The 22,983-nt window shown below is 40.2% G+C and overlaps 2 protein-coding genes across 4 annotated transcripts; one reads left to right on the forward strand and one right to left on the reverse strand.

Annotated features, from left to right (window-relative positions):
* The first annotated feature begins 6,771 nt into the window (after positions 1 to 6,771).
* Positions 6,772 to 8,787, forward strand: LOC131682413 (FK506-binding protein 59). Of its 3 annotated transcripts, none has more exons than XM_058963860.1 (5): positions 6,772 to 6,912; positions 6,975 to 7,833; positions 7,891 to 7,985; positions 8,042 to 8,290; positions 8,364 to 8,605. In XM_058963860.1, exons 2-5 carry the CDS (start codon positions 6,984 to 6,986, stop codon positions 8,364 to 8,366), a joined length of 1,197 nt encoding a protein of 398 aa, XP_058819843.1. In that variant the 5' UTR covers positions 6,772 to 6,912; positions 6,975 to 6,983; the 3' UTR covers positions 8,367 to 8,605. The 3 variants fall into 3 exon arrangements, with proteins under 3 accessions (XP_058819843.1, XP_058819840.1, XP_058819841.1); XM_058963857.1 differs by having other exon boundaries at positions 6,773 to 6,912; positions 8,465 to 8,787; XM_058963858.1 differs by having other exon boundaries at positions 6,773 to 6,912; positions 8,413 to 8,605.
* Positions 8,788 to 8,805: 18 nt separating this feature from the next.
* LOC131682412 (zinc finger protein 268-like) lies at positions 8,806 to 11,164 on the reverse strand. Its single transcript, XM_058963856.1, has 2 exons — positions 10,852 to 11,164; positions 8,806 to 10,792 (listed from the first exon to the last, which is right to left on the reverse strand). Exons 1-2 carry the CDS (start codon positions 11,103 to 11,105, stop codon positions 8,974 to 8,976), a joined length of 2,073 nt encoding a protein of 690 aa, XP_058819839.1. The 5' UTR covers positions 11,106 to 11,164; the 3' UTR covers positions 8,806 to 8,973.
* Between the last annotated feature and the right edge of the window lie 11,819 nt (positions 11,165 to 22,983).

Raw genomic sequence — 22,983 nt, forward strand, 5'->3', positions numbered from 1 at the left:
AATCGATTGCCAACTCATCTACGGCAAACCAACCTAAAACAGGGATTTCAATACCAATGCCTGAACTACAAACGGTGGCCAAATTTGTGGCAGCTGTTCAGACCATAATGACAACCGCAAAAGAATCATTTTTTTTATTTATTAACAGATTAAGGCCGAAGTGGCCTGTGCCGTATAGACTTATCCAGCTGCGTTAGTATTGTGCCGTTTTGACATTTAAATTGGGAGGAAAACAAATCATTTGCACTGCGAATTGGGAGGAAAACAAACCGCTTGTGGGCTTAAGGGGAGGGCGGTAGTATAAAAATGCGAAATCTCTGTGTGCGTATTTTAAACGTCAGATATCTCAATACAAAAGATTCCTCCATTCCACTCGGTCCATGGCCGCGCGTCGCCAACCACGCAGTCTGCGAAGGGTCCGCAAATCGTCTTCCACCTGGTCGATCCATCGTGCTCGCTGCGCGCCCCGTCTTCTTGTACCGGTCGGATTGCAATTGAGAACCGTTTTTTCACCGGGCTATTGTCCGACATTCTGGCTACGTGCCCGGCCCACCGTAGTCGTCCGATTTTCGCGGTATGACAGATGGGCGGCTCCCCCAACAGCTGATGCCACTCATGGTTCATTCGCCGTCTCCATGTGCCGTCTTCCATCTGCACTCCACCGTAGATGGTACGCAGCACTTTCCGTTCGAAGACACCAAGTGCGCGTTGGTCCTCCACGAGCATGGTCCAGGTCTCGTGCCCGTAGAGAACTACCGGTCTAAGCAGCGTCTTGTAGATGGTCAACTTCGTACGACGGCGAACTCTGTTCGACCGAAGTGTCTTGCGGAGGCCAAAGTAAGCACGATTTCCTGCCATGATGCGTCTACGAATCTCTCTGCTGGTATCATTGTCGGCGGTCACCAGTGAGCCCAAGTACACGAACTCTTCGACCACCTCGATTTCGTCGCCACCGATGCAAACTCGAAGCGGGCGGTTCTCATTCTCTTCTCGTGAACCTCTTCCTATCATGTACTTTGTCTTCGACGTGTTGATGGCAAGTCCGACGCGCTTGGCTTCTCTTTTCAGTCTGATGTAGGCTTCCTCCATCTTCTCAAAGTTTCGTGCAATAATATCAACGTCATCGGCGAAGCCAAGTAGCTGAACGGACTTTGTGAAAATCGTACCACTCGTGTCGATCCCTGCTCTTCTTATTACACCTTCCAGCGCGATGTTGAATAACAGACACGAGAGACCATCACCTTGCCGTAACCCAAAAAAATCATCCAGCAACCCAAATGCAACTGTAAGCAACATCGGCAACGATATGCAGTAACAATGACGACGGATTTACACTGATCAACAATAAGTGCAAGAAGCAAGGGAGAACATCTGATCCCGGACACCAAGCCAGCTTCGACTGGGACGTGAAAAACAAGAGAGAATTAAATGACCCCCCTGACACTGTTTGCCAACAGACCTCGCGAAAGAAGGTCTCCGCTCGCAATAAAAAGTTGCGCGCACGAGATCCAATTAATTAATTCTTGTTTGTATTTTTTCACATGTATTGTAAACGTATAAATGATCCACGGCTCCGTTACGCTACCGCTATGAGCCGTGTCAAATAAACGAATTGAAAAAACATGCCCTCCGTGTCGTTGACCGTTTATTTAGCAGGTATTTTCTCATTTTTGTGTTAGAACGGTTGGAACATCAATAAAACTCAAGTTGGGTGTTCAGGTATTTCTTATATAGTTCGTAATTGCGGGTTATAAACAATTCGGTAAGCATGGTAAATTTGTCAAACGAGAACTGGGCATTCTTACTCTGCTGGGCGAGGGCAGTGGAGTATCAAATACTGCGATGTTTCAGATTCTCTTCACAATAGACCTATCTCGTGAACAATTTTTTTCTTCAAATGTCACATTTTGCAAGCGTGAATCGATTCTATCTATTGCTGCGATGATTTAGCGCTTCTAACTACTGAAAAAATTAAAAATTCTTCGAACTGCCCAGTTCAACCCATATTCTCATGCCTCATCTTACCTCCACATACTATTACCAGAGTGTATGTAAGGGACTGAAGACACCTGTCATGATTATCTGTCAGTAATATTCCAAACGAACAAACGACCTCTCAAAATACATGGATTTGACTCGTTTGGAAAGACACTGACAAGTAATCATTGTTCCAATTTTGACAGTGTCGTCACTCTCCTATGCACTCAGACTACATTATTTCACAGATTTTTTTTTTTGAAAAGGGCCAATAAACAAAATGACTGAATCGAGTAAAATGGGTTTGAAATTTTGCTAATATGTTTCAATCTGTTATTTGAAAACGAAGGCGAATTTCGTCAAAACAATGCACACATTCGTTGTAGTTTGATCTATATTTTGATAACATGCAATAATTTCGGGAGATTTTACTTGATTTGAGGGGATTTTTGCTCAGAAAAGATTATTTACCCTTTACTTTCACTGTATAGCATATTGGCCGTTTACTTTTGACCCTTTGCCAAACTTTAAATGGTTTTTGGCTGTTGGCTATTATATATGTTTTTATGTTTTAGAAAGTATTCTGAAACAATTTAAAATGTTTATAGCATAATTTTACGCGAATTTGATTAAAGTATTATTAAATTATACAAACAGGATTAAGAAAAGTTCTAGTGATTTGTCCCAATTCGATTATCAATCAAGATATTGAAGCAATTTACACCTTGTACGGTTTTTTATATATTCGACAAGCATACATTGCTTACTAGATATTAAACTCGACAGATTTCGATCAAAAAGTTGGCTTTTTGGCCCTTTGCTGAAACGTCAAATTATTTATTGGCCTTTTACTAAACTTATTTTATTACGTCTCAAAAAGTGTTATGGACATACTCAATTTGTTTTAAACTTTAATTCAATTAGCTGGGTATGCTTCGGTGAGGCGCCCTATCGCAACAGCGCTATACTATTAGCAGTGGGTTTTCCCATTTTTTACATCTAAAAAGCAGAGCATTAGCAGACGTCGCGAAGTGCAGTTGACAAAAAAACATTAAAAATTCGTTAGATTTAATACCGCGTGTCACGTATTCATTTTCCTCATTTTTCGGCTCGGAATTGTCCAGCTCAAGTTCTAATAGATTTTGATGTACAGTCCACCTAGACCCGAGAATATTTGGTCCTTCTCAACTGGATAATGTCGGACCTTCCGGGACTGCTCAGTCGGAGGAACGCCATCTTGGCTCAAATGTGAGGAGAATATTCAATCGCAAATAACCTCCAAGCGCGTAAACCGTCCCAAAGTGAGGTTAAAGACCGACTGGAACAGCTCATGGAGCTTGCTGATCATTTTCGAGTTACGCAAAATTCAATTGAGGAACACCAGGAAAATCCTGAGGCCATCGCCTCGGTATTCGATGTTCGAGAGGAGTTTTTTGGCATGTACTATCGTGCAAAAGATGCTTACGAGACATTTCTCGACGAAGACGGATCGGAGAACGGATCTATTGCGACTGGGAAATCAATCGCCGAACCCAACGACATGAGAGAAGCAATGCGGTTGCTCATCGAGACGCAATGGCAGTTAATGCTAAAGGACGATTCAGACGATACATCAGCTTCCGTCAACGTCAACGGAACGTCAAGATTAGTTACATACAGTTAAATGGAAGCATTCACACACAACATCAACGACACGGAACGTTTTGACGTACGGCACATGTGAACGGGCACAAGAGCGAAGTATTAAACTTATCCTGACGGAACGGTGACGTTCCGTTGACGTTGACGGAAGCTGATGTATTGTCTGAATCGGGCTTAAATCAGTTAGCAGCACAGCGCGCGGGACTGGTATCGAATTGTTCATCAAACGTTCCGGACGGCGATGAGGCATCGAATGGTTTACCGCATCTAAACATTCGACTTCCGGCCATCAATGTATCAACATTCGATGGAGATCGCAAGCAATAGATGACGTTTATAGATCTTTATGTTTCGACCATCCACAACCGAACCGACCTTTCGGAATCATTAAAAATGCAGTATTTATTCTCATACTTAGAGGGGGATGCAAAGCGATTGGTCAATAAATTTACAATTTCGAGTGCTAACTACCAAAATGCGTGGGAAACATTGACGAGATACTACGACAAGAAACGTTTCACCGTTTTCTCGCTGGTTCGTGAGTTCATGGATCAACCGTCAGTCACAAGCGCCACGTCGCAAACTCTGGGTAAACTCGTGACGTGTTCGGATGAAATCGTGCAGCAACTTTTGATGCCCTGGGAGAGGCCGAGATGGTTGATTCGTCTGATATTGGAGAAGTTAGATAAAGAGACCCGCGCTGCCTGGTCGCAAAGAGTGATCGAGAAGGAAAATCATAAACTGTAAAATCGTGCTCTTCGAAATCGGTTTGTCACACCCCTGAGTGTAAACAACGCCACCATACGTTGCTGTGCCATATAGCGAAGAAAACTGAGCCAGCAACAGAAGAAAGTGGAAACATTGCTTCGCCGGCAGTGGTTTCAGAAAAAGAAGTGATCGCTTCGCTGGTTACGGAACTACCGGAAAAGAAGCCTCTGGCCATATCCCTGATTCCGCGACAGCAATTGTGAAGGTGGGCAGGTGAAGGTGTGAGTGGTCTTGGACAGCAAGAGGCTGGAACAACACGTGGCGTTGTCACGCTAAACATAGCTTCCCGGTTCGACGACATCGTGGTTATCACTACAGAGGCCTTTATTCTAGGGAAGTTGACCTCGACCATTCCGTCGCAGCGTTTCAATGCAACTAACATGAAGCTATTAGAGAACCTCAATGACATGGCAGATCCGGAATTCAACCGACCGGGTCCGATAGACATTATTCTTGGATCGGAGGTCTTTCTTGCGCTCTTGGAAGGAGGCCAGGTCAAAGACGAAAGCGGCCTAACGGTGGTCCAACGCACTGTCTTTGGATGGATAGTTGCGGGGAGATACGACGACGAATCTGTTGTTCACTGTAATCATGCTATCATCAATCTACACACAGATATGGATGTGAGCCACACTTTACGACAATTCTGGGAGCAGGAGGAGATCTTCAAAAAACCATTCCTTGGGTTGTCTATTAAGTTGCAATATCATTAGTTCATCGCTAATTGTATATAATTAAACAGAATCCACAGTTTTCAAAAATATCACCGAAAACGTTTCATATTTCAACGATAGCCAAGAGGAACCGGTGGAAATGATACATTTTCAAATTGGATTTAAGTGTACAATTATAACATTTTTTATCGATTTAATTAGTTTGTCTGATTTGGTATTATGCATGTTACGTGTTTGAAAAGGTTTCTTCGTAATGTTTTATCTAAAAAATCTTAAATAAATGGTGTCCACAATATGTCTTAAAAATTGGTATCAACTTATTTTGGACACCCCTCGATTTTCTTTCTTGACAGCTATTTGTTTATCGAGTTAGAAAATTCAAAAGGTGAAAAATTTCCTAACGGTAGGTAGGTAGGTAATATGACCAAAGAGGAGACTTCTGAAATCCATGTTGAAGAATATTTGTAGATCGAGACATATCACAGCTAAATAATGATAATACGAGTGTACTTGCTGAATTCCTAGAATCTCCTGAAACACTCACACGAACAGGAACATCACGATTCAAGCGACGTAGTCCTGCTGTTTTAACATTGCGCCAAATAGTTGAATACCACAAGGCGAAAACTGAAGAAAAAGGGAAAGTAAAGGAAGAGAAACAAAGAAAAACTGAGCTTAGAAAGAATCAAGAAACCACCTCGTAAACAAAAGAATTAAAAATTAATATTTAGTACAAGAAGATTCCTGACGAACTTTGAACCTTGATTTATCATCCACTTGAGGATGTTACTCCATAATTCTGCTACAGATGAATTGTTACACGAAATATATTATTGTTAACTCTATTGCATAACATTTAATGCTGCTGTGTTAAGTCTGCAGTAACCTAATTGTACCGAAAGTTTTTCTATTTCTCAAAATGATAGAACTAAAAAAATACTACATGCAGTCAGCCTTCCATATAAAGATTAATGTACCATTTTTGATTGGCAGTCTGATTTGCTTATGTTCTACTTTCATGCATTAAATATACTGCAAAGAGAACAAGTCAGTAGGTCAGTTTAGTAGAAAAAACTTCACTCTTTCCAAAATATATTCAGTCACATGCAGTGTGTCCAAAATATGCTTGGAACACTGTCCAAATTAGTGTGAAAGGGTCCGAAATGTGAAAAATTCATGCAGTGAAGAAATGTCATTTTTGAGTTTGTCAATGTATAAAACATCCATTGACAGTTTTCTTTCAAGAACAGTAATTTTGGACTCGTGCATGTATTGCATTAAAAACACAGGCAAGCAAATATTTTTGACATTCACGCAATTTCACTTCCTCTAGGGGTCCAAAATTGGTTGGTTACCCTATCTCTTTCCTTCCCCCATACAAACGAGAAGCGACAGAGAATATACTATTATAGAATATACATTACTAAGAAAAAAATACGCTACATCCGACGTGACAAACTTGCTCAGAACATACACAGAACACGGAAAACACTAGTCGGTGGTTCGACTTTTCAGTTTTCAACTGTAACGAGAATAGAAATAAAAATAAATATTTAATATTGTTGAAAAACAACTCGGACTTGATCGTAAAAATACTCTAATCCGGTAACACTGTTTTCGAAAACGCTACGTGAAATATTTCCTCAAGAGGATCATTTTGCCTAGTCACCCTGTCTTTGTTTCCAGAACCTTCATCGTGAGAAGAAAAACAGAGCGGCATTCTTGTAACAACTGTCATAACGCAATAGTGTGCCGTCTGAAAAACTTCGTGGTTTTGCGGCTGATAATTATATCAGTAAAAAGCACTTACGCTGTGTAAAATTTAACTAAAATCAAAAGGATTTAGTAACAGGCAAGTCGTTTTCCAGTTGTCGCTCATTTTTGCCACGCTTAGCGTTATTTTTCCTCTTATAGAGTCTGAAAATGGCTTTCATTGATCTCTCCGGCGATGGTGGTGTCCAGAAGCAGATTTTACACGAAGGATCAGGCGAAGAAACGCCGTCTAATGGGTGTTCAGTCTCGTTGCATTACACTGGCACGCTTGACTCTGATGGCAAACAGTTTGACTCGAGCCGGGAACGGAATGAGCCCTTCGAATTCAAGCTCGGACAGGGATCGGTAATCAAAGCTTTTGATATGGGAGTGGCCACGATGCGGTTGGGGGAGAAGTGCATTCTTAAATGTGCACCGGATTATGCATACGGAGCTTCCGGTAGTCCTCCAAATATCCCGCCGAATTCGACGTTGAATTTTGAACTTGAAATGCTCGGTTGGAAAGGAGAAGATTTGAGTCCAAAATCTGACCAAGGTATTGAGCGTTTCATTTTGAAGGTTGGTGAGGGCAAAAAAACACCCAACGATGGTGCATTCGTAAAAATTCACTTGGTTGGTCGTCATGAGGGACGCATTTTTGAGGAGCGCGATGCCGAGTTTACAATCGGCGAAGGAGAAGAATGTGGTATTGTTTCCGGTGTTGAGATTGCTTTGGAGAAATTCCGAAAGTTGGAAACTTCTAAGCTTATCATTAAACCACAGTTCGCTTTCGGAGGCGTTGGAAACGCGGACCTTGGTGTGCCTTCCAATAGTACTGTTGAGTACGTGGTAACGTTGCTTGAGTTTGAACGAGAGCCAGACAGTTGGAAACTAGATGATATAAAACGAATGGAACAGGCTAAAATGTTCAAGGAGAAGGGAACGGGTTACTTCAAGGAAAATAAGTTTAAGCTGGCCCTTAAGATGTATGAGAAATCATTGAGCTTCCTTTCTAGTAGTGGTTAGTTTCGGGAGTTACGTAGCTTTAAATCAATCTAAAGTGTAACATTAATTTCAGAAACGGAGGAGTCAAAGCAGTTTCAGCTTTTGGTGTATTTGAACAAAGCGTTGTGCCATCAGAAATTAAGCGACCACGACGAAGGGAAGGCAGCTGTAAGTTAGAAATATATTTTTATAAGTTACGCAACTAATTCATACTACTGATGCAGTGCACCGAAGCTTTGAAAATCGATAGCAAAAATGTGAAGGCATTATACCGTCGCGGTCAGTCCAAATTGGCACTTGGTGACTTCGAGAAGGCTTTAGAGGATTTTAATGCCGTTCGGGAAATTGAGCCGGAAAATAAAGCTGCCCAAAATCAGGTTGCCATTTGTAAGCAGAAAATCAAGGATTACAACGAAAAGCAAAAGAAGGTGTTTGCCAATATGTTCACCAAGTTTGCCAAAAGTGATAAACAGGTGAGTAAATGAATCCGTTAGTTGTTTCTCTTGCGTACTGGTTGTTATTAAACAATAGCCAATCCAAACTTAGTAATTGTACTTTTACCATTTAATCAAACCAAATGACTACATAAAAATAGTAAAACTTTACCACCACCATGCTTCGCCGTTTGTCTGGATTCTAACACGTAGCGGGAGGAAGAGGAACAAAGCAGACAGCCGGATGTGATGAAGCAAAATTTCGGAGAATGGCGCGATGATGAACGTGAACACGAACCTACCAGATTCGAGCAGGAAAATCCGGATGTCATAATGTTAGGTGAATCACTTAAGGACTTCAGAAACATGTAAATGCTGTACGTTTTTGGATCATCCTCCCATTCCTTTATTGAGGCGTTTGGTTCTCAGTAAATTTACATTATGTACTCGAAAATTATTTCTTAATTTTAAATTATGATATATGTACAACATAACACATCTGGTCAGCGAACAATACATGATAGTACGATCTATAATTCGAGCCAAATTCGTGCGTTAGAGAAAGCCTTTTTCCAATGCGCCACTTACGGCATAGTATATCGGAGGGCCAGGTTAGAAATCGAACGAAAAAGAAATTTTTTCACTGCGCACTTTCTTTACTTGACTAGAATTGTACTCTATCATAGAATTGTCTTTTTATGTACTAGGCGACTAACTGCGATTCAATTCGTATTCGCTTGATTTAGGTGTTTTTGTTGGTGTATCAACAGTTCACGCTTTCTAATGTACGCCGCGGAACAACGATCGCACTGATAGGGTCGCTCACCGGTGTGAACGCCCATCTCGTGCCGTTTACGATCCGTGACATGAGAAAATTGCTTTTCACACGGACTGTAACGACAGATGTACGGTTTTTCTCCAGTATGGGAACGCAGGTGCAAATCATGTTTCGCTTTCGTGGAGAACTTTTTTTCGCAAAATTTGCACTGATAGGGAAAGCTAGTTGGATGTACACCGCTGGTGTGCTTTTTCAGTTGAAAACGAAAGCGAAACTGAGCTCCACACGTTTCGCAGAAAAATTCTCGCTGCTGGGTGTGAGTGAGCCGATGCGTTTTCATTAAATTTGCTGTACGAAATATCTTGAAACAAATGTCACAAGGATGCTGTGGAGTATTTTCGGTATGAACGAGAAGCTCATGTTCTCGCAGCCTACTTGGAATAAGGAAGGCTTCCGCACAGTAACTGCAGATGTGCTTCTTTTTCAGTGTACGATTACGGTGGAGAAGCAACAGTTGCTGTGAACCAAAGTTTCGCAAACAAATACGGCAGATATGTTGGTCGCTGGTTCTTTCCTCCAAATTGATTGCTCTCCGAGGTGCATGTTGCTCGTCAACATGAACATCAAGTTCTAGTTCAGTTTTGAAAACTAACGAACATTTTAGGAAGCAACATGCAAAACCAGCCACCGTGCGTTCTGGAGCAAGTCTGGCTTCTTCGCTATCGATATTGGTTATTGCTTCAATTTCGGCTTGATCTGATACCGTTAACAAACTTGGAGGCACTGTATGGTCATGTGACGTTTGAAAATGTTTCACTAACAGAAGTTTCCGTAGATATACAACCTGACATAATTTGCAGTGGTACAACCGATTCACATATCTACAGTATGTTTTATGTGCGTTTAGAGCCATCACAGATTGGAAGCATTCGTAGCAAACATCACACGCTGATCGTTCAGATGAAAATGATTTACCCAACTGATGTTCTTGCTGCGCATGTGCTAGCAACTTTTCATGCGTTTCGAAGTATACTCCACAGCGGCAACACCGCTCAGCATTCTCCAGTTGAATTATTTGATAGTGCTCATAATCATCAACGGAAGTAATTAGCTTTTCGTCCGGAAGTTTTGTTGGTTGACAGCTATCTCGAGATTTGTTGCTTAAAGACGGTGATGAATTACACTCAATTTCAACATCTTGCCCTTCTACAGCCGGTACCTCAACCAGCAAATCCGACTTGATTTTTATACTTTCCGGCTCAGAGTATTCATCCGTAAGCTTTTCTAGTGTTGATTCCCTGTGAATATTGTGATTGTTGTTGCTTTCCATATGAATCATCAGCGCCTTTTTTCCTCGAAAATGATGCTGGCAAAGTTTACATATAAATAGTTCTTTTATTGCAAAATAGTCAGCATGCTCCTGAAGATCTGCTGCACATTGAAAAGTTCTTTTACATATTTTGCAGTTGTTTTCGGCGCTAATAATTTCCGTCGACGTCTCGTGGAATAACTTCGAATGCTCTTGTAGTTCATTCATATCTTTCAGGATTGCTTCGCATCCGCAACAGCATTCACCTTCAAATTCTATATAATCGAAATTTTCAAACTCCAAGCGAGTTACAATCTGGTCTTCAGAAAGTATTAGTTGTACATTTTCTTCTGGTTTTACGTCAATTTCTGGTTCTTCTTCGTTGTAATCGTCACATAGTAAAACTTCCATCTGGCAGTTGTCTTCGAAAATCTCCTCAACCTTAGAAAGATTCCTGAAACAGAAAATAGTTTACTTTATTGCGAATGCAAGTTGGAATTACGAACGACAAACCCTTCACTTGTTGCTTCCACTTTAAGAATCAGCTGCTTAAAAAGATAGCAATCCTGTAGACGGGCAAGGCAAACGCGATGGCATATCTCCAAAGGCCCGCTACAATCTGGAGTTATTTTCACTTGCGTCAAATCGTAAACAACCTCTGCCAGTGTAATGCCGTCGGCGGCAAAATCGGCTATGCTATGTAATGAGATACTTTCATCGAGGTTTTCGCAAAACCGACAGGAAGTTCCGCCGATGGGAATGGACATCGTCAACGTATTTTCTATGTGGCTTTGCGGCACCACATATTACCCCCAGAACTGCACTGCAGTACTAGCAAACTTGTTTACATACTAAATAAAGACGCTGAATCCCTCGGGTACAAAGACTTCCAAAACGAGCACAAGATCAAAGACGATGTTTTAAATATAAAGACACGCGGAGAATAAAAACAGCAACTTCCAACAAGTTCAACCGAAATGCTGGCTGCCCGAATAAAAATAACGGAATTACAGTGATTTTTATTGTTACATTACGACGAAAAACGAAGTTAAAAAGCTTAGATATGTTCGAAAATGTACAATGATTATACAATCAAATTTGTTGTTTCTACAATCAATTTCAGTGTAAACACGATTTTAACATCGAAAAAGGGGGTCGTTAAGCGATGTCTTGGGCAACATTACAGAAGGGCGTAAGAGCAAAATGTAAACAAACTGGTTTTATGCTTATTACTAAACCTAAAGCACTATTTCTCGACTAACATATGATTAGGGCCGTAAAGCCAATGATGTCAAACCGAGAAAAATGAGAATGAAGTCTAGCATATCTTTTTTATTCATTAATTAAAGTGGTCTATTATGCCTAATGAAAAAATGTCGCTATTTGGTAGATGAAACATTATTATTTCACCTCAAAATACGAAATAGAAGCAAAACATTACATATCACCACTTTTTTCAAACAAAATGCAATTTACGTCCTTTTTGCGCACTACTGGCATCCCTGGCGGATTATCAGCCGTTTGCTCCACGCCGTTAACATCAATGTATTTGTTTTGATTTGGCTTTTAAGTCCTTGCCTTGCGCCGTTCACTTCACTTTGTTTGTTTTGTTTTGGCTTTTGAGCCGCAAGCTAACGGCCCAAAAATAACAAAAAAAATGTTTGTTCCTGCTTCTGATTTCTAATCGTGGAAACGGCCAAATCACCAATGACCGGTGGATCACAAGAGAAAACTATACGTAAAAGAGGAGCTTGACCACGGGTATGTGAAATTTGACGGTGTCTATTACGATGCCGTCAAGACCACCAGAGTTTAGTGCTCGACAATATCGAATGTGCCGAAACGCGGGAGATTATGCTGGACGGTTTTCCCTGTGGCAAGTATTACTTCATGACGACACTGTTGTACAGATTTCTGGGCATGGATCGATTCTGTCTCGGTCAGACCGGTACGGCCGTCGGAAAGTTGTTCACATTGGGAGGCGTCGGAATCTGGTGGATTGTCGATATCGTGCTGCTAATTATTAACAATCTGCTGCCCGAGGATGGAAGCAACTGGAACACAGAGCGGAGATGAATGATTATTATTTCAACATTATTATTTCACCTCAAAATACGAAATAGAAGCAAAACATTACATATCACCACTTTTTTCAAACAAAATGCAATTTACGTCCTTTTTGCGCACTACTGGCATCCCTGGCGGATTATCAGCCGTTTGCTCCACGCCGTTAACATCAATGTATTTGTTTTGATTTGGCTTTTAAGTCCTTGCCTTGCGCCGTTCACTTCACTTTGTTTGTTTTGTTTTGGCTTTTGAGCCGCAAGCTAACGGCCCAAAAATAACAAAAAAAATGTTTGTTCCTGCTTCTGATTTCTAATCGTGGAAACGGCCAAATCACCAATGACCGGTGGATCACAAGAGAAAACTATACGTAAAAGAGGAGCTTGACCACGGGTATGTGAAATTTGACGGTGTCTATTACGATGCCGTCAAGACCACCAGAGTTTAGTGCTCGACAATATCGAATGTGCCGAAACGCGGGAGATTATGCTGGACGGTTTTCCCTGTGGCAAGTATTACTTCATGACGACACTGTTGTACAGATTTCTGGGCATGGATCGATTCTGTCTCGGTCAGACCGGTACGGCCGTCGGAAAGTTGTTCACATTGGGAGGCGTCGGAATCTGGTGGATTGTCGATATCGTGCTGCTAATTATTAACAATCTGCTGCCCGAGGATGGAAGCAACTGGAACACAGAGCGGAGGGAGAGGTAAGTGGCTTACAGGTTTATCTTTGACGGAATGGGTGTTGATTGGTTCAATTTCATTTTAGTTATAGTGCGACAATTGAATGGAGGGAACAGACTGATCGACTATGGGAATGGAGGATATGCTTCCACAATACCACTCTCGCTACTTAATCTTGAGTTTGGAACAGAATGGTTTTTTCAGTGGCAGTATCGTAAAATATTCTGCGCTACAATATTTCGGAGCGGAATAATTTTGGAAAATATCCATGTAGTGGATCAGCCGGTTTTGCCAGATTAATGCGTGGAAGAAGCAATTGAGATAGCGAAGGTAAATAAAAAAATTGTGCTAGGTTCTGGACTTTGACAGGACAACGATGACGTGGTACTGTTCTGCAAAAGTGATGCATTACAAAAAATGGCTCCCAACACGTTCTGGGCAGATTGTAAATAGAAGAGGTACGTGCCGAATCGTGGTAAACTTGTTATCGGAATTGGAATTACAATTGGATTACTTTTTAATGGCACGAAAAATCAGAAAGGATACCGTTACAGACCATTTTGGGATGCGTCTAAATTCTAGTACTAAATGTTGTTTTTAATCGAAATATATATATATATATATATATATATATATATATATATATATATATATATATATATATATATATATATATATATATATATATATATATATATATATATATATATATATATATATATATATATATATATATAAATACTGCTGTATTTTATGTAAAATAACAGACGTTGCATTTTTATGTTTATTGTCAGCATATACACAAACAATCATATGAGAGGATCACACTCACCAAAATAAAAACAAAATAAAGGGTTACATTAATTTCTTCTTCATGAAATTCCATATTCATATCGAAGTTATCAGGAGCATCGAAGTCTGATTAGCAAATGGTTCGAAATACTCCGAAAGTGCTTGCTCAGTCAATCCTTCAACCGTTACGTTCTCTTTGGTTTCTGAGTCGCTATCAGTATCATTTTCCTTAATGTACCCCGAATTTGAATGATATTTTGGACGATGATCTGAATCTTTGAAGCATTCAACGATCGAAACGGTCATGCTTTGTCCCTGGCGCTCCATTGCTTTCGTTTGGTCGTTTGGCGGTTTCACTGCCTGATTCACTGTGCTGTGGTGGTAACACGTATAAACCAGGCCCCATATCATTTTTATACTTGGCTTGTGCAGAATACTGTGCCGGCAAAATAAACCGAGCATTTGAAGCTTTTCCCGGATATTCGACAGATTCGGGAAGAATTTCGTGATGAGTAGACCAAAGAGATGATATGGTTAAGCTTTCTGTTCGGGTATCGCCACATACAAATTTATCGCCTTCTTCGAAGCATTACTTTTCGGCATAGCCAGATCGCATGGAACATCGCTAGCCTGTATCGTTAAATTTAAAGGTTGTTCGTTCCCAATCATTGATACTGATAGATCTAGCGAAAGTGTTTGTCGGGGATCAATGAATGTTATGACTCCGCTTCTTCTTATCGGCGTTGACGATATAATCATCGAAACACCTTCGAGGAAAGTGTTTTTTTTTTTTTTTTTCATACGTTTATTTGACACGGCATTTGCAAAAGCTTTTTACGCCAGTTTCTTTTTTACATAGCACGTTACAAAAATCCTTAAGACTAATTTTAACTATACTAGTACTTTGTCTAAAACTAACACTGAAATCACTTTATTGTTTGCTTTTTTCCTTACATTGTTGTATTTCATAATGATCTAGTATTTTCGGGTGCATTTATTTACTTTTTTTCTGTTTTTGTCTAAATTTAAAAACTAAATATTCTAGGACACTTTAATTGGTGAATGATTAGCCTTGGATGAGAGTATGAGGAGATGAATTTAATTAAATTTTGACAGACGCTGTTTTTAGAAAATGATAGATAAGTTCCATGTATAGAGGATCGCGATACGCCAGGATGTCTCTAACAGGAACATGGATTGGTCTGCCTCGGACTTGTAAAGAATCTACTAATTGTGATCTGGCTTCACGATATTCAGTGCAGGACCAAACAACATGCTCAATGTCGTGGTAACCTTCTCCACAAGCACAATGATTACCCTCAGCGAGCCCAATACGACGGAGATGCGCATCTAAAGTATAATGATTGGACATGAGCCTAGACATCACACGGATGAAGTCCCGACTTACATCCAATCCTTTGAACCATGCCTTCGTTGATACTTTAGGGATAATTGAGTGTAGCCATCGTCCCATATCTCCATTGTCCCAAGATGTTTGCCAACTAGCAAGTGTCCTCTGTCGAGAAGCGCTATAAAATTCATTGTAAGCGATGGGTCTTTCATATATTTCACCATCTAGTGCACCAATCTTGGCTAAATTATCAGCTTTCTCATTGCCCGCAATAGAGCAATGGGCGGGGAGCCACACTAGGGTAAATTTATAACATTTTCTTGTCAGGTTACTCAGAGATTCTCGTATCTTCCCCAAAAAGAATGGATCGTGATTATCAATCCTCTTTGAGCGTAGAGCTGCAATTGTGCTGAGACTATCAGTGAGGATAAAGTAATGGTTCGGGGGTAAAGTATTAATTATTTGAAAACTATAGTGAACTGCTGCTAGTTCCGCTATATAAACAGAGGCGGGTTCTGCAAGTTTGAGAGAAATTGAAAAATTATTGTTGAAAATACCGAAACCAGTGGCCTCACTGATTCGTGACCCATCAGTGTAAAACATTTTAAGGCAGTCTATGTGTTGATATTTACTTGTGAATATTTTAGGGATCTCCCGCGAGCGTAGATGATCCGGAATTCCACGAATCTCTGCTTGCATGGACGTGTCGAAGAATAAAGTGGATTCAGGAATATCTAGTATATTGACGTATGTGTGAACATACCTAGCAGGCGTTATTTCTTGTGACATGTGATTGAAATACACTGTCATGAATCTGGTTTGGGGTTGAAGCTCGACAAGTCTTTCAAAATTTTCAATTACCAGTGGGTTCATAACCTCACATCGAATAAGTAAACGAGAAGAGAGATCCCAGAATCGGTCTTTTAAAGGAAGAACTCCCGCTAGTACTTCAAGACTCATTGTATGGGTCGACTGCATGCAACCTAAGGCAATTCGTAAACAGCGATACTGTATCCGTTCCAGTTTAATAATGTGAGTGTTCGCAGCTGAACGGAAACAGATGCACCCATATTCCATTACTGAAAGTATTGTTGTTTGATACAATCTTATCATGTCACTTGGATGAGAACCCCACCATGATCCAGTTATTGTTCGCAGAAAATTTATCCTTTGTTGGCATTTCGTTATTAGATACCTAATGTGGCCTCCCCATGTGCCTTTAGAATCGAACCAAATTCCAAGGTATTTAAAAGTCAGGACTTGGGCTATCGTTCTACCAACCAACTGAAGCTGAAGCTGAGCTGGATCACGCTTCCTTGAGAAAACGACCAACTCTGTTTTCTCCGTAGAGAAATCGATGCCCAGCTTTAAAGACCAAATTGATAAATTATCCAAGCTATCTTGCAATGGTTGTTGTAAATTTATAGCTTTTGGTCCTGTGGCAGAAACCACCCCATCATCTGCAAGTTGTCTTAAAGTGCATGGGCTGACAATACAATTATCAATGTCATTCACGTAAAAATTATAGAGAAGGGGGCTTAGACAAGAGCCTTGTGGGAGGCCCATGTAACTTATTCTGAGTGTCGCCAAATCGCCATATGAAAAATGCATGTGCTTTTCTGACAATAAATTGTATAAATAATTATTTAATATCGGTGAAAGACCACATTGATGTAGCTTCTCCGAGAGAACATCAATGGAGACTGAGTCGAATGCTCCTTTTATGTCTAAGAACACAGACGCCATTTGTTCTTTTTTTGCGTAAGCGAGTTGGATTTCTGACGAAAGTAGCGCCAGACAATCATTCGTTCCCTTTCCCCTCCGAAACCCAAACTGGGTATCTGATAGCAAGCCGTTCGCCTCAACCCAATTGTCGAGACGTCGTAGGATAATTTTTTCCAACAATTTCCTGATACAGGATAGCATTGCAATCGGTCGATACGAGTTATGATCGGAGGCTGGCTTTCCCGGTTTTGGAATAGCGATAACTCTCACTTGTCTCCAGTCGTGCGGCACAATGTTCTGCTCAAGAAGCTTATTGAATAAATTCAACAAGCGTCTTTTTGCTAGGTCAGGCAGATTCTTCACCAAGTTGAATTTAATTCTGTCTAGTCCCGGAGCATTATTGTTGCATGAGAGGAGTGCAATTGAGAATTCCATCATTGTCAAAGGCGAATCTATGAAATCGTTACTTGTGGGAGCATCGCGAGTGATTTTCTGCGCAGGAGCAGAATCGGGACAAATTTTCTTGGCGAAATTAAATATCCAACGATTCGAAAAATCTTCGCTTTCATTAGTCACGTTTCGATTCCTCATTCTTCTGGCTGTGTTCCAAAGAGTACTCATTGATGTTTCTCTTGACAAGCCATCAACGAAGCGTCTCCAATAACTAGACTTTTTGGCACGACGTATACTGTCAAATTTGTTTTGCAAAATGAAATAATTTTCAAAGTTCTCACGTATACCCCCTTTCTGTTTCATAATTTCTTTGTAGGCAACTTGTTTAGCTTCATATGCATCAGAGCACTCTTTGTCCCACCAAGGATTAGGGGGGCGTCTATTTATTGTCATTCCAGGATTGCATTTCGTTTGGGCTTGTTCTGCTACTTCAATAATTAAACCCGCTAAGAATTCATATTCTTCGGTAGGGGGTAGCTCTTCTGTAGAAGCAAGAGAAGTGGAAATTAATGTTTCGTATGTTTTCCAATCAATATTTCGTGTTAAGTCATAAGGAACATTGATTGAATTCGTAAGGCCTAATTCACTGTTAATTGAAACAACGATTGGCAAATGATCGCTACCGTGAGGATCAGGTACAACCTTCCACGTGCAATCTAACCGAAGTGATGTCGAGCACAGAGACAGATCTAATGCACTTGGACGTGCAGGAGGTCTGGGGATGCGTGTTGTTTCGCCAGTATTTAAAACTGTCATATTAAATTCGTCACACACATTGTATATCAAAGAGGATCGATTATCATTGTAGAGGGAACCCCACAATACTCCGTGCGAGTTGAAGTCTCCCAGTATCAGACGCGGCGCAGCCATGGATTCCACTACCTCAAAAATTTGATGTTGTCCAATTTGAACTTTGGGAGGTATATATATAGAAGCGATAGACATGTCTTTGCCTTTAATGTTCGTTTGGACAGCTACAGCCTCAATGCCCGTATACAAGGGGATGTTAATTTTATAGAAAGAATAGCACTTTTTAATTCCTAGAAGCACTCCTCCATACGGGGTGTCTCGGTCTAGGCGAATAATGTTGAAATCATTTAAGTTGAAATTAATATTTGAGGTAAGCCATGTTTCACATAGAGCAAAAGCATCGCATTTTAAATTATGCAGTAAAATTTTTAAGGAATCAATTTTAGGTATGATACTTCTGCAATTCCACTGTAAAACAGTGATGGAATCTTTCATTGGAGGAGGTGAATTACCCATTGAAAGATACAATCGCTGCAAGGATGGGCCATTGAGCAATCAGCTGCTCTAAAAATGTTCTAATTGTTGGGAGGAAAGCTGAAAGTATACTCTTTAGTGGTTCAGAAATATTGAATGCTTTAAAAATCCAATCAACAATTTCAGAAAATTTCAATAATCCTACCCCCGGCTGAGGCTCAGAGGAAGTCGAAATTTTATTATTTCCAGTAATGGTGTTCTGTTTGGATTGTACGTTCCCAAAACCGGGCGGAATTGATTTCGGTTTTGAATCGGAATTTTTCGGTTTTGGGCGCAGTTTATCTATTGGTGGAGAAATTTTAAGGCCCTTTCTTGGCAGCTTGGGAAAAGAAGACTGTTTTCTTTTTCTGGAATTTCCGGGTAAAACAAATGATGTACCTTCGCACGCTCCGTCAGAGTCAGACTGTTCCGAAAATAGAGATGTGTAAGTGTTTTCTAAGAAAATGGGTTTTGGGGGTAGCATTTTTCAACATTTCTGCATAGGAGCGCTTAGACCTCTCCTTCAAGGATCGTTTAATTTTATCCTCACGCAATTTATAAATGGGGCATGCAGGGAGCTCATGTGAGTTTTCTCCGCACATTAAACATTTTTCTGAATTTTCATTGCATGTATCCTCTTGATGAGAACCCCCACATTTGCCACACCGTGCCTTATTGGAACAATAAGTGGCTGTGTGGCCAAGCTGTTTGCAATTAAGGCAATTCATTACACGAGGAATAAAAAGACGAACAGGGAGACGAATCTTATCGATAATGACATAGTTGGGCAGCGCAGACCCAGCGAAAGTCACTCGAAATGAGTCAGACAGTCGATAAACTTTTTTATCTCCTTCGTGTGATACTGAATTCAATTGCTTGCATTCAAGTATTTTTACGTCTTTAAGTATGGTGTCTTTGAAACGACCAACCCCATGCTTAATTATGTCATCAACAGTCAAACTCGATTCTGTGATGACCCCATCAATTTCAATTTCCTTTGAAGGAATATACGCTCTATACTCACGCGTAAAAAGCTCGCAAGAAGCAATTGCATTGGCTTGTTTGAGACTACCAACGACAATGCGTATTTTATCTTTATTGACTTTGACGATCTCTTTTACATCCGAGAATCGCGAAGTCAAATCTTTAGAAATTTGAATAATATTTAGCGCCTTTACTTTACGCCTAATAAATACAATCCATGGTCCCGTTGAAGACTCTGGGTAAATTTTAATTCTAGTCGGATTTACATTTTCAGCATAAGGCTTAGGGGGAGGGTCTGTTACTCGTTCTCCCATCTCTTCATCCATTTTACCTAGCAAGAAAAACTATCACAAAAAGGAATGAAAAATATACCTGTTATACCTGTAGAACACACCTCATGTGTTACGTTGTAAACTCGGTGCCCGTTGTTTGACAATGTGACACTTGCTGTCCTTCTTCGTCGCGTTGCTTCTTCAGTAGAGAAATAGGCCTACCTGCAACACTTCAAAACTCTCTCCGGTTAAGCTGCTCGTCGGTATCACCACCACAAGCGCGTTCTCTCCGTTTCCACCGCCGCGGTAAACAAATGTGGCTACCTGTGGCTTGCTGCGAAAATCCCACTGTCGATGCGGCACTTTTCGGTGCCACTTATTTTCCTTATTCGTCGTACCACTTCTGCGGTAGACGAATAGAGCAAATGGGTCTACCTGTGACGCTTCCCCTCTCGTCGATTAGAATTGCCCGACGACACCAATACAATATATTTTTTCTGTGTGTACAGGCACGATCACTGTCGATTTCTGCCACCGCGGTAGGCAAATTCGTCTACCCGCGGTTTGCTGTCAAAACACCGAGGATGCCGTTGACCACGCCTCCGACGTATCAACTGTCGACTCACACTTAACAAACTGGTCTCTCTCTCTCTCTCTCTCTCCCACAAAAACGCATACAGCGTCTCGCACTCCGTCACTCTCTCGAGAACAAAACCTTCCACCTGGAGGCACAACCGTCTCGGCCGGTTGCAAAAACTGTTATGGACCTTCGAGGAAAGTGTTGTTTGTAGTTTTGTTTACAAATTCTACTTCCTCGAAATTTGCAACCGTGGGAGTATCCGCACTATACTTGCCACTTCTTCCCCATCAGGAGAGTCAGAAATACCAGCGGCCACTGAAAAAAATAGTACATTACTTTGTGTATAGACAAAACAGTAAAACAGTAAGTTGAGGTAATATTTACGAAGAAGTAAGTCGAATCCTGTTGACGAGAACATTATTACTAATCGTAAATCGATCACAAGTAGTATTCGGGTGGATTGTTTTTTTGACGTTCTTTCTGTTTTTTTATGTTTGTTTTCATTTAGTTTTGAGCCGTCGACTGAATTTTAAATATATTTTAATGTTAAATTGTAAAAAAAATCGGCTAGTTAAAAAGCTTTGTCACTGGGATCTACTAATAGGTGGTTTACACTAAAGGGCTCAAACGCGCTTACGTTGCATTTGAAAGTCAGTCAAGGACTCAAGATAACGGCTCAAAAGCCAAAACAAAACGAACATATGAAGTTAACGGCGCAAAGCAAAGGACTTGAAAACCAAATCAAAACAATTTTTTTATTTGGCTTTCAAGTCAAGGCTAAATGTACTTGATTTGTAGAATATTGTTATAAAATGCAGTGTCCATTTATGTTTACTGAAATTGGCAAGATGTACAATCAGCAAATCGCGTTCTGAAATTCGATATTAGATAAATAAGAATACTCTGGTGCTGTCGTTGGTTGCCAGCAGAAAGTTCCCTGTAAATCTTGTGAATTGCTTCGACTTTTATTCAATTCTTCTTGAGAAAGGTATGACGTTGGCTACATACGATTAACGTTTTGCTGTAAAGCTTCATTACCTAAAGCGACATCTGCTTATGATTTGTGGAAACAGGAAAAGGGTGATGTTTATATATTTATCATATACACTCAAGTTTTTTTTACGCGGTTTTTTTTGCGCGGTATTTTTTTACGCGGATTTTGAAATTTACGCGGTTTTCATTTACGCGGATTTTGAAATTTACGCGGTTTTCATTTACGCGGTTTTTGAAATTTACGCGGTTTTCATTTACGCGGATTTTGGAATTTACGCGGTATCCATCAATGAGGTTCCCTTTATCGCGGATTCTTAAATTTAAGTGGTCTTCATTTACGCGGATTTTGAAATTTACGCGGTTTTCATTTACGCGGATTTTGAAATTTACGCGGTTTTCATTTACGCGGTTTTTATTTGCGCGGTTTTCATTTACGCGGTTTTTGAAATTTACGCGGTTTTCATTTACGCAGTTTTTATTTGCGCGGTTTTCATTTACGCGGCTCGTATCCCCCGCGTAAAAAAAACCTGAGTCTACGTGTTCAAACATTATTTCCTGCACGTGAATTGCATCCGTAGACGGAACACATGCAGTTACCGTTCGACTGGAACCACCGTTCACAGTAGTTATGATCACGCAAAGTAGATGAAAGTTCAGTCGTGTCTTTAACACGTCGTCGAAGAAAACGAATTTGTCTACGTATGTTTATTCTCGGTACAGCATTTGGCTTGAGATAAAACGAGGTAACTAGAAAGAAACAATATTCATTAAAAGAAGAGCATTTTATGTAAACGTAGAATACCTATAAATTGTCAATGATTGATAGTTACCTGTTACAAAGTCGCTGCTTTTGAAATGATATTCGCAAATTCTTAGCAACGTAGTACTACCTTGCTCTTTCATGTGGAGCGACTTTTTCCACATTTGTAACATCGAGTCGTTTTTATCAATCGGAAATTGAAACAGTATGGCTGTTTTTCTAGCACGGCATCCATTAACACAACATTTTCTTCCACTTTTGTCCACATACAGATCAGAACCTGGCAAGTTTTGTGTTGGTACTGCATGATATTTTAATTTCATGCGAATATCTGAAATAATTAAATTATTTTCAAAAAATAAGGTTTTCCAAGAACTTACTTTTCATAAAATCGTTTTCGTTGAAGTGGTTTTTACAATTTTTTTCCTTTCGCATCCCGCCAAGATGAAAAAAGCTGTCCATTTTTTAAACACTTTACTCTCGTATTCAGGGCATTTGAAAAACGTTACCGGACCAGGTACAACGTTCATACATCTCGTGAATCAGAAAACGCAGAAAACTATATTTCACACATATACATAAAATATGCATTACCATGTTGCAGAAAATCACTTTTATTCCACTTTTATACAGGCCTTTGATAAATATACGCTCTATTTACAGATAAAATGCAAAAATTTAAACAATTTGAAAATTTTATATCCGTTTTGACAGTTCATAT

This window comes from Topomyia yanbarensis, chromosome 2 (genome assembly GCF_030247195.1).
Source record: "Topomyia yanbarensis strain Yona2022 chromosome 2, ASM3024719v1, whole genome shotgun sequence".
Taxonomy (NCBI): domain Eukaryota; kingdom Metazoa; phylum Arthropoda; class Insecta; order Diptera; family Culicidae; genus Topomyia; species Topomyia yanbarensis.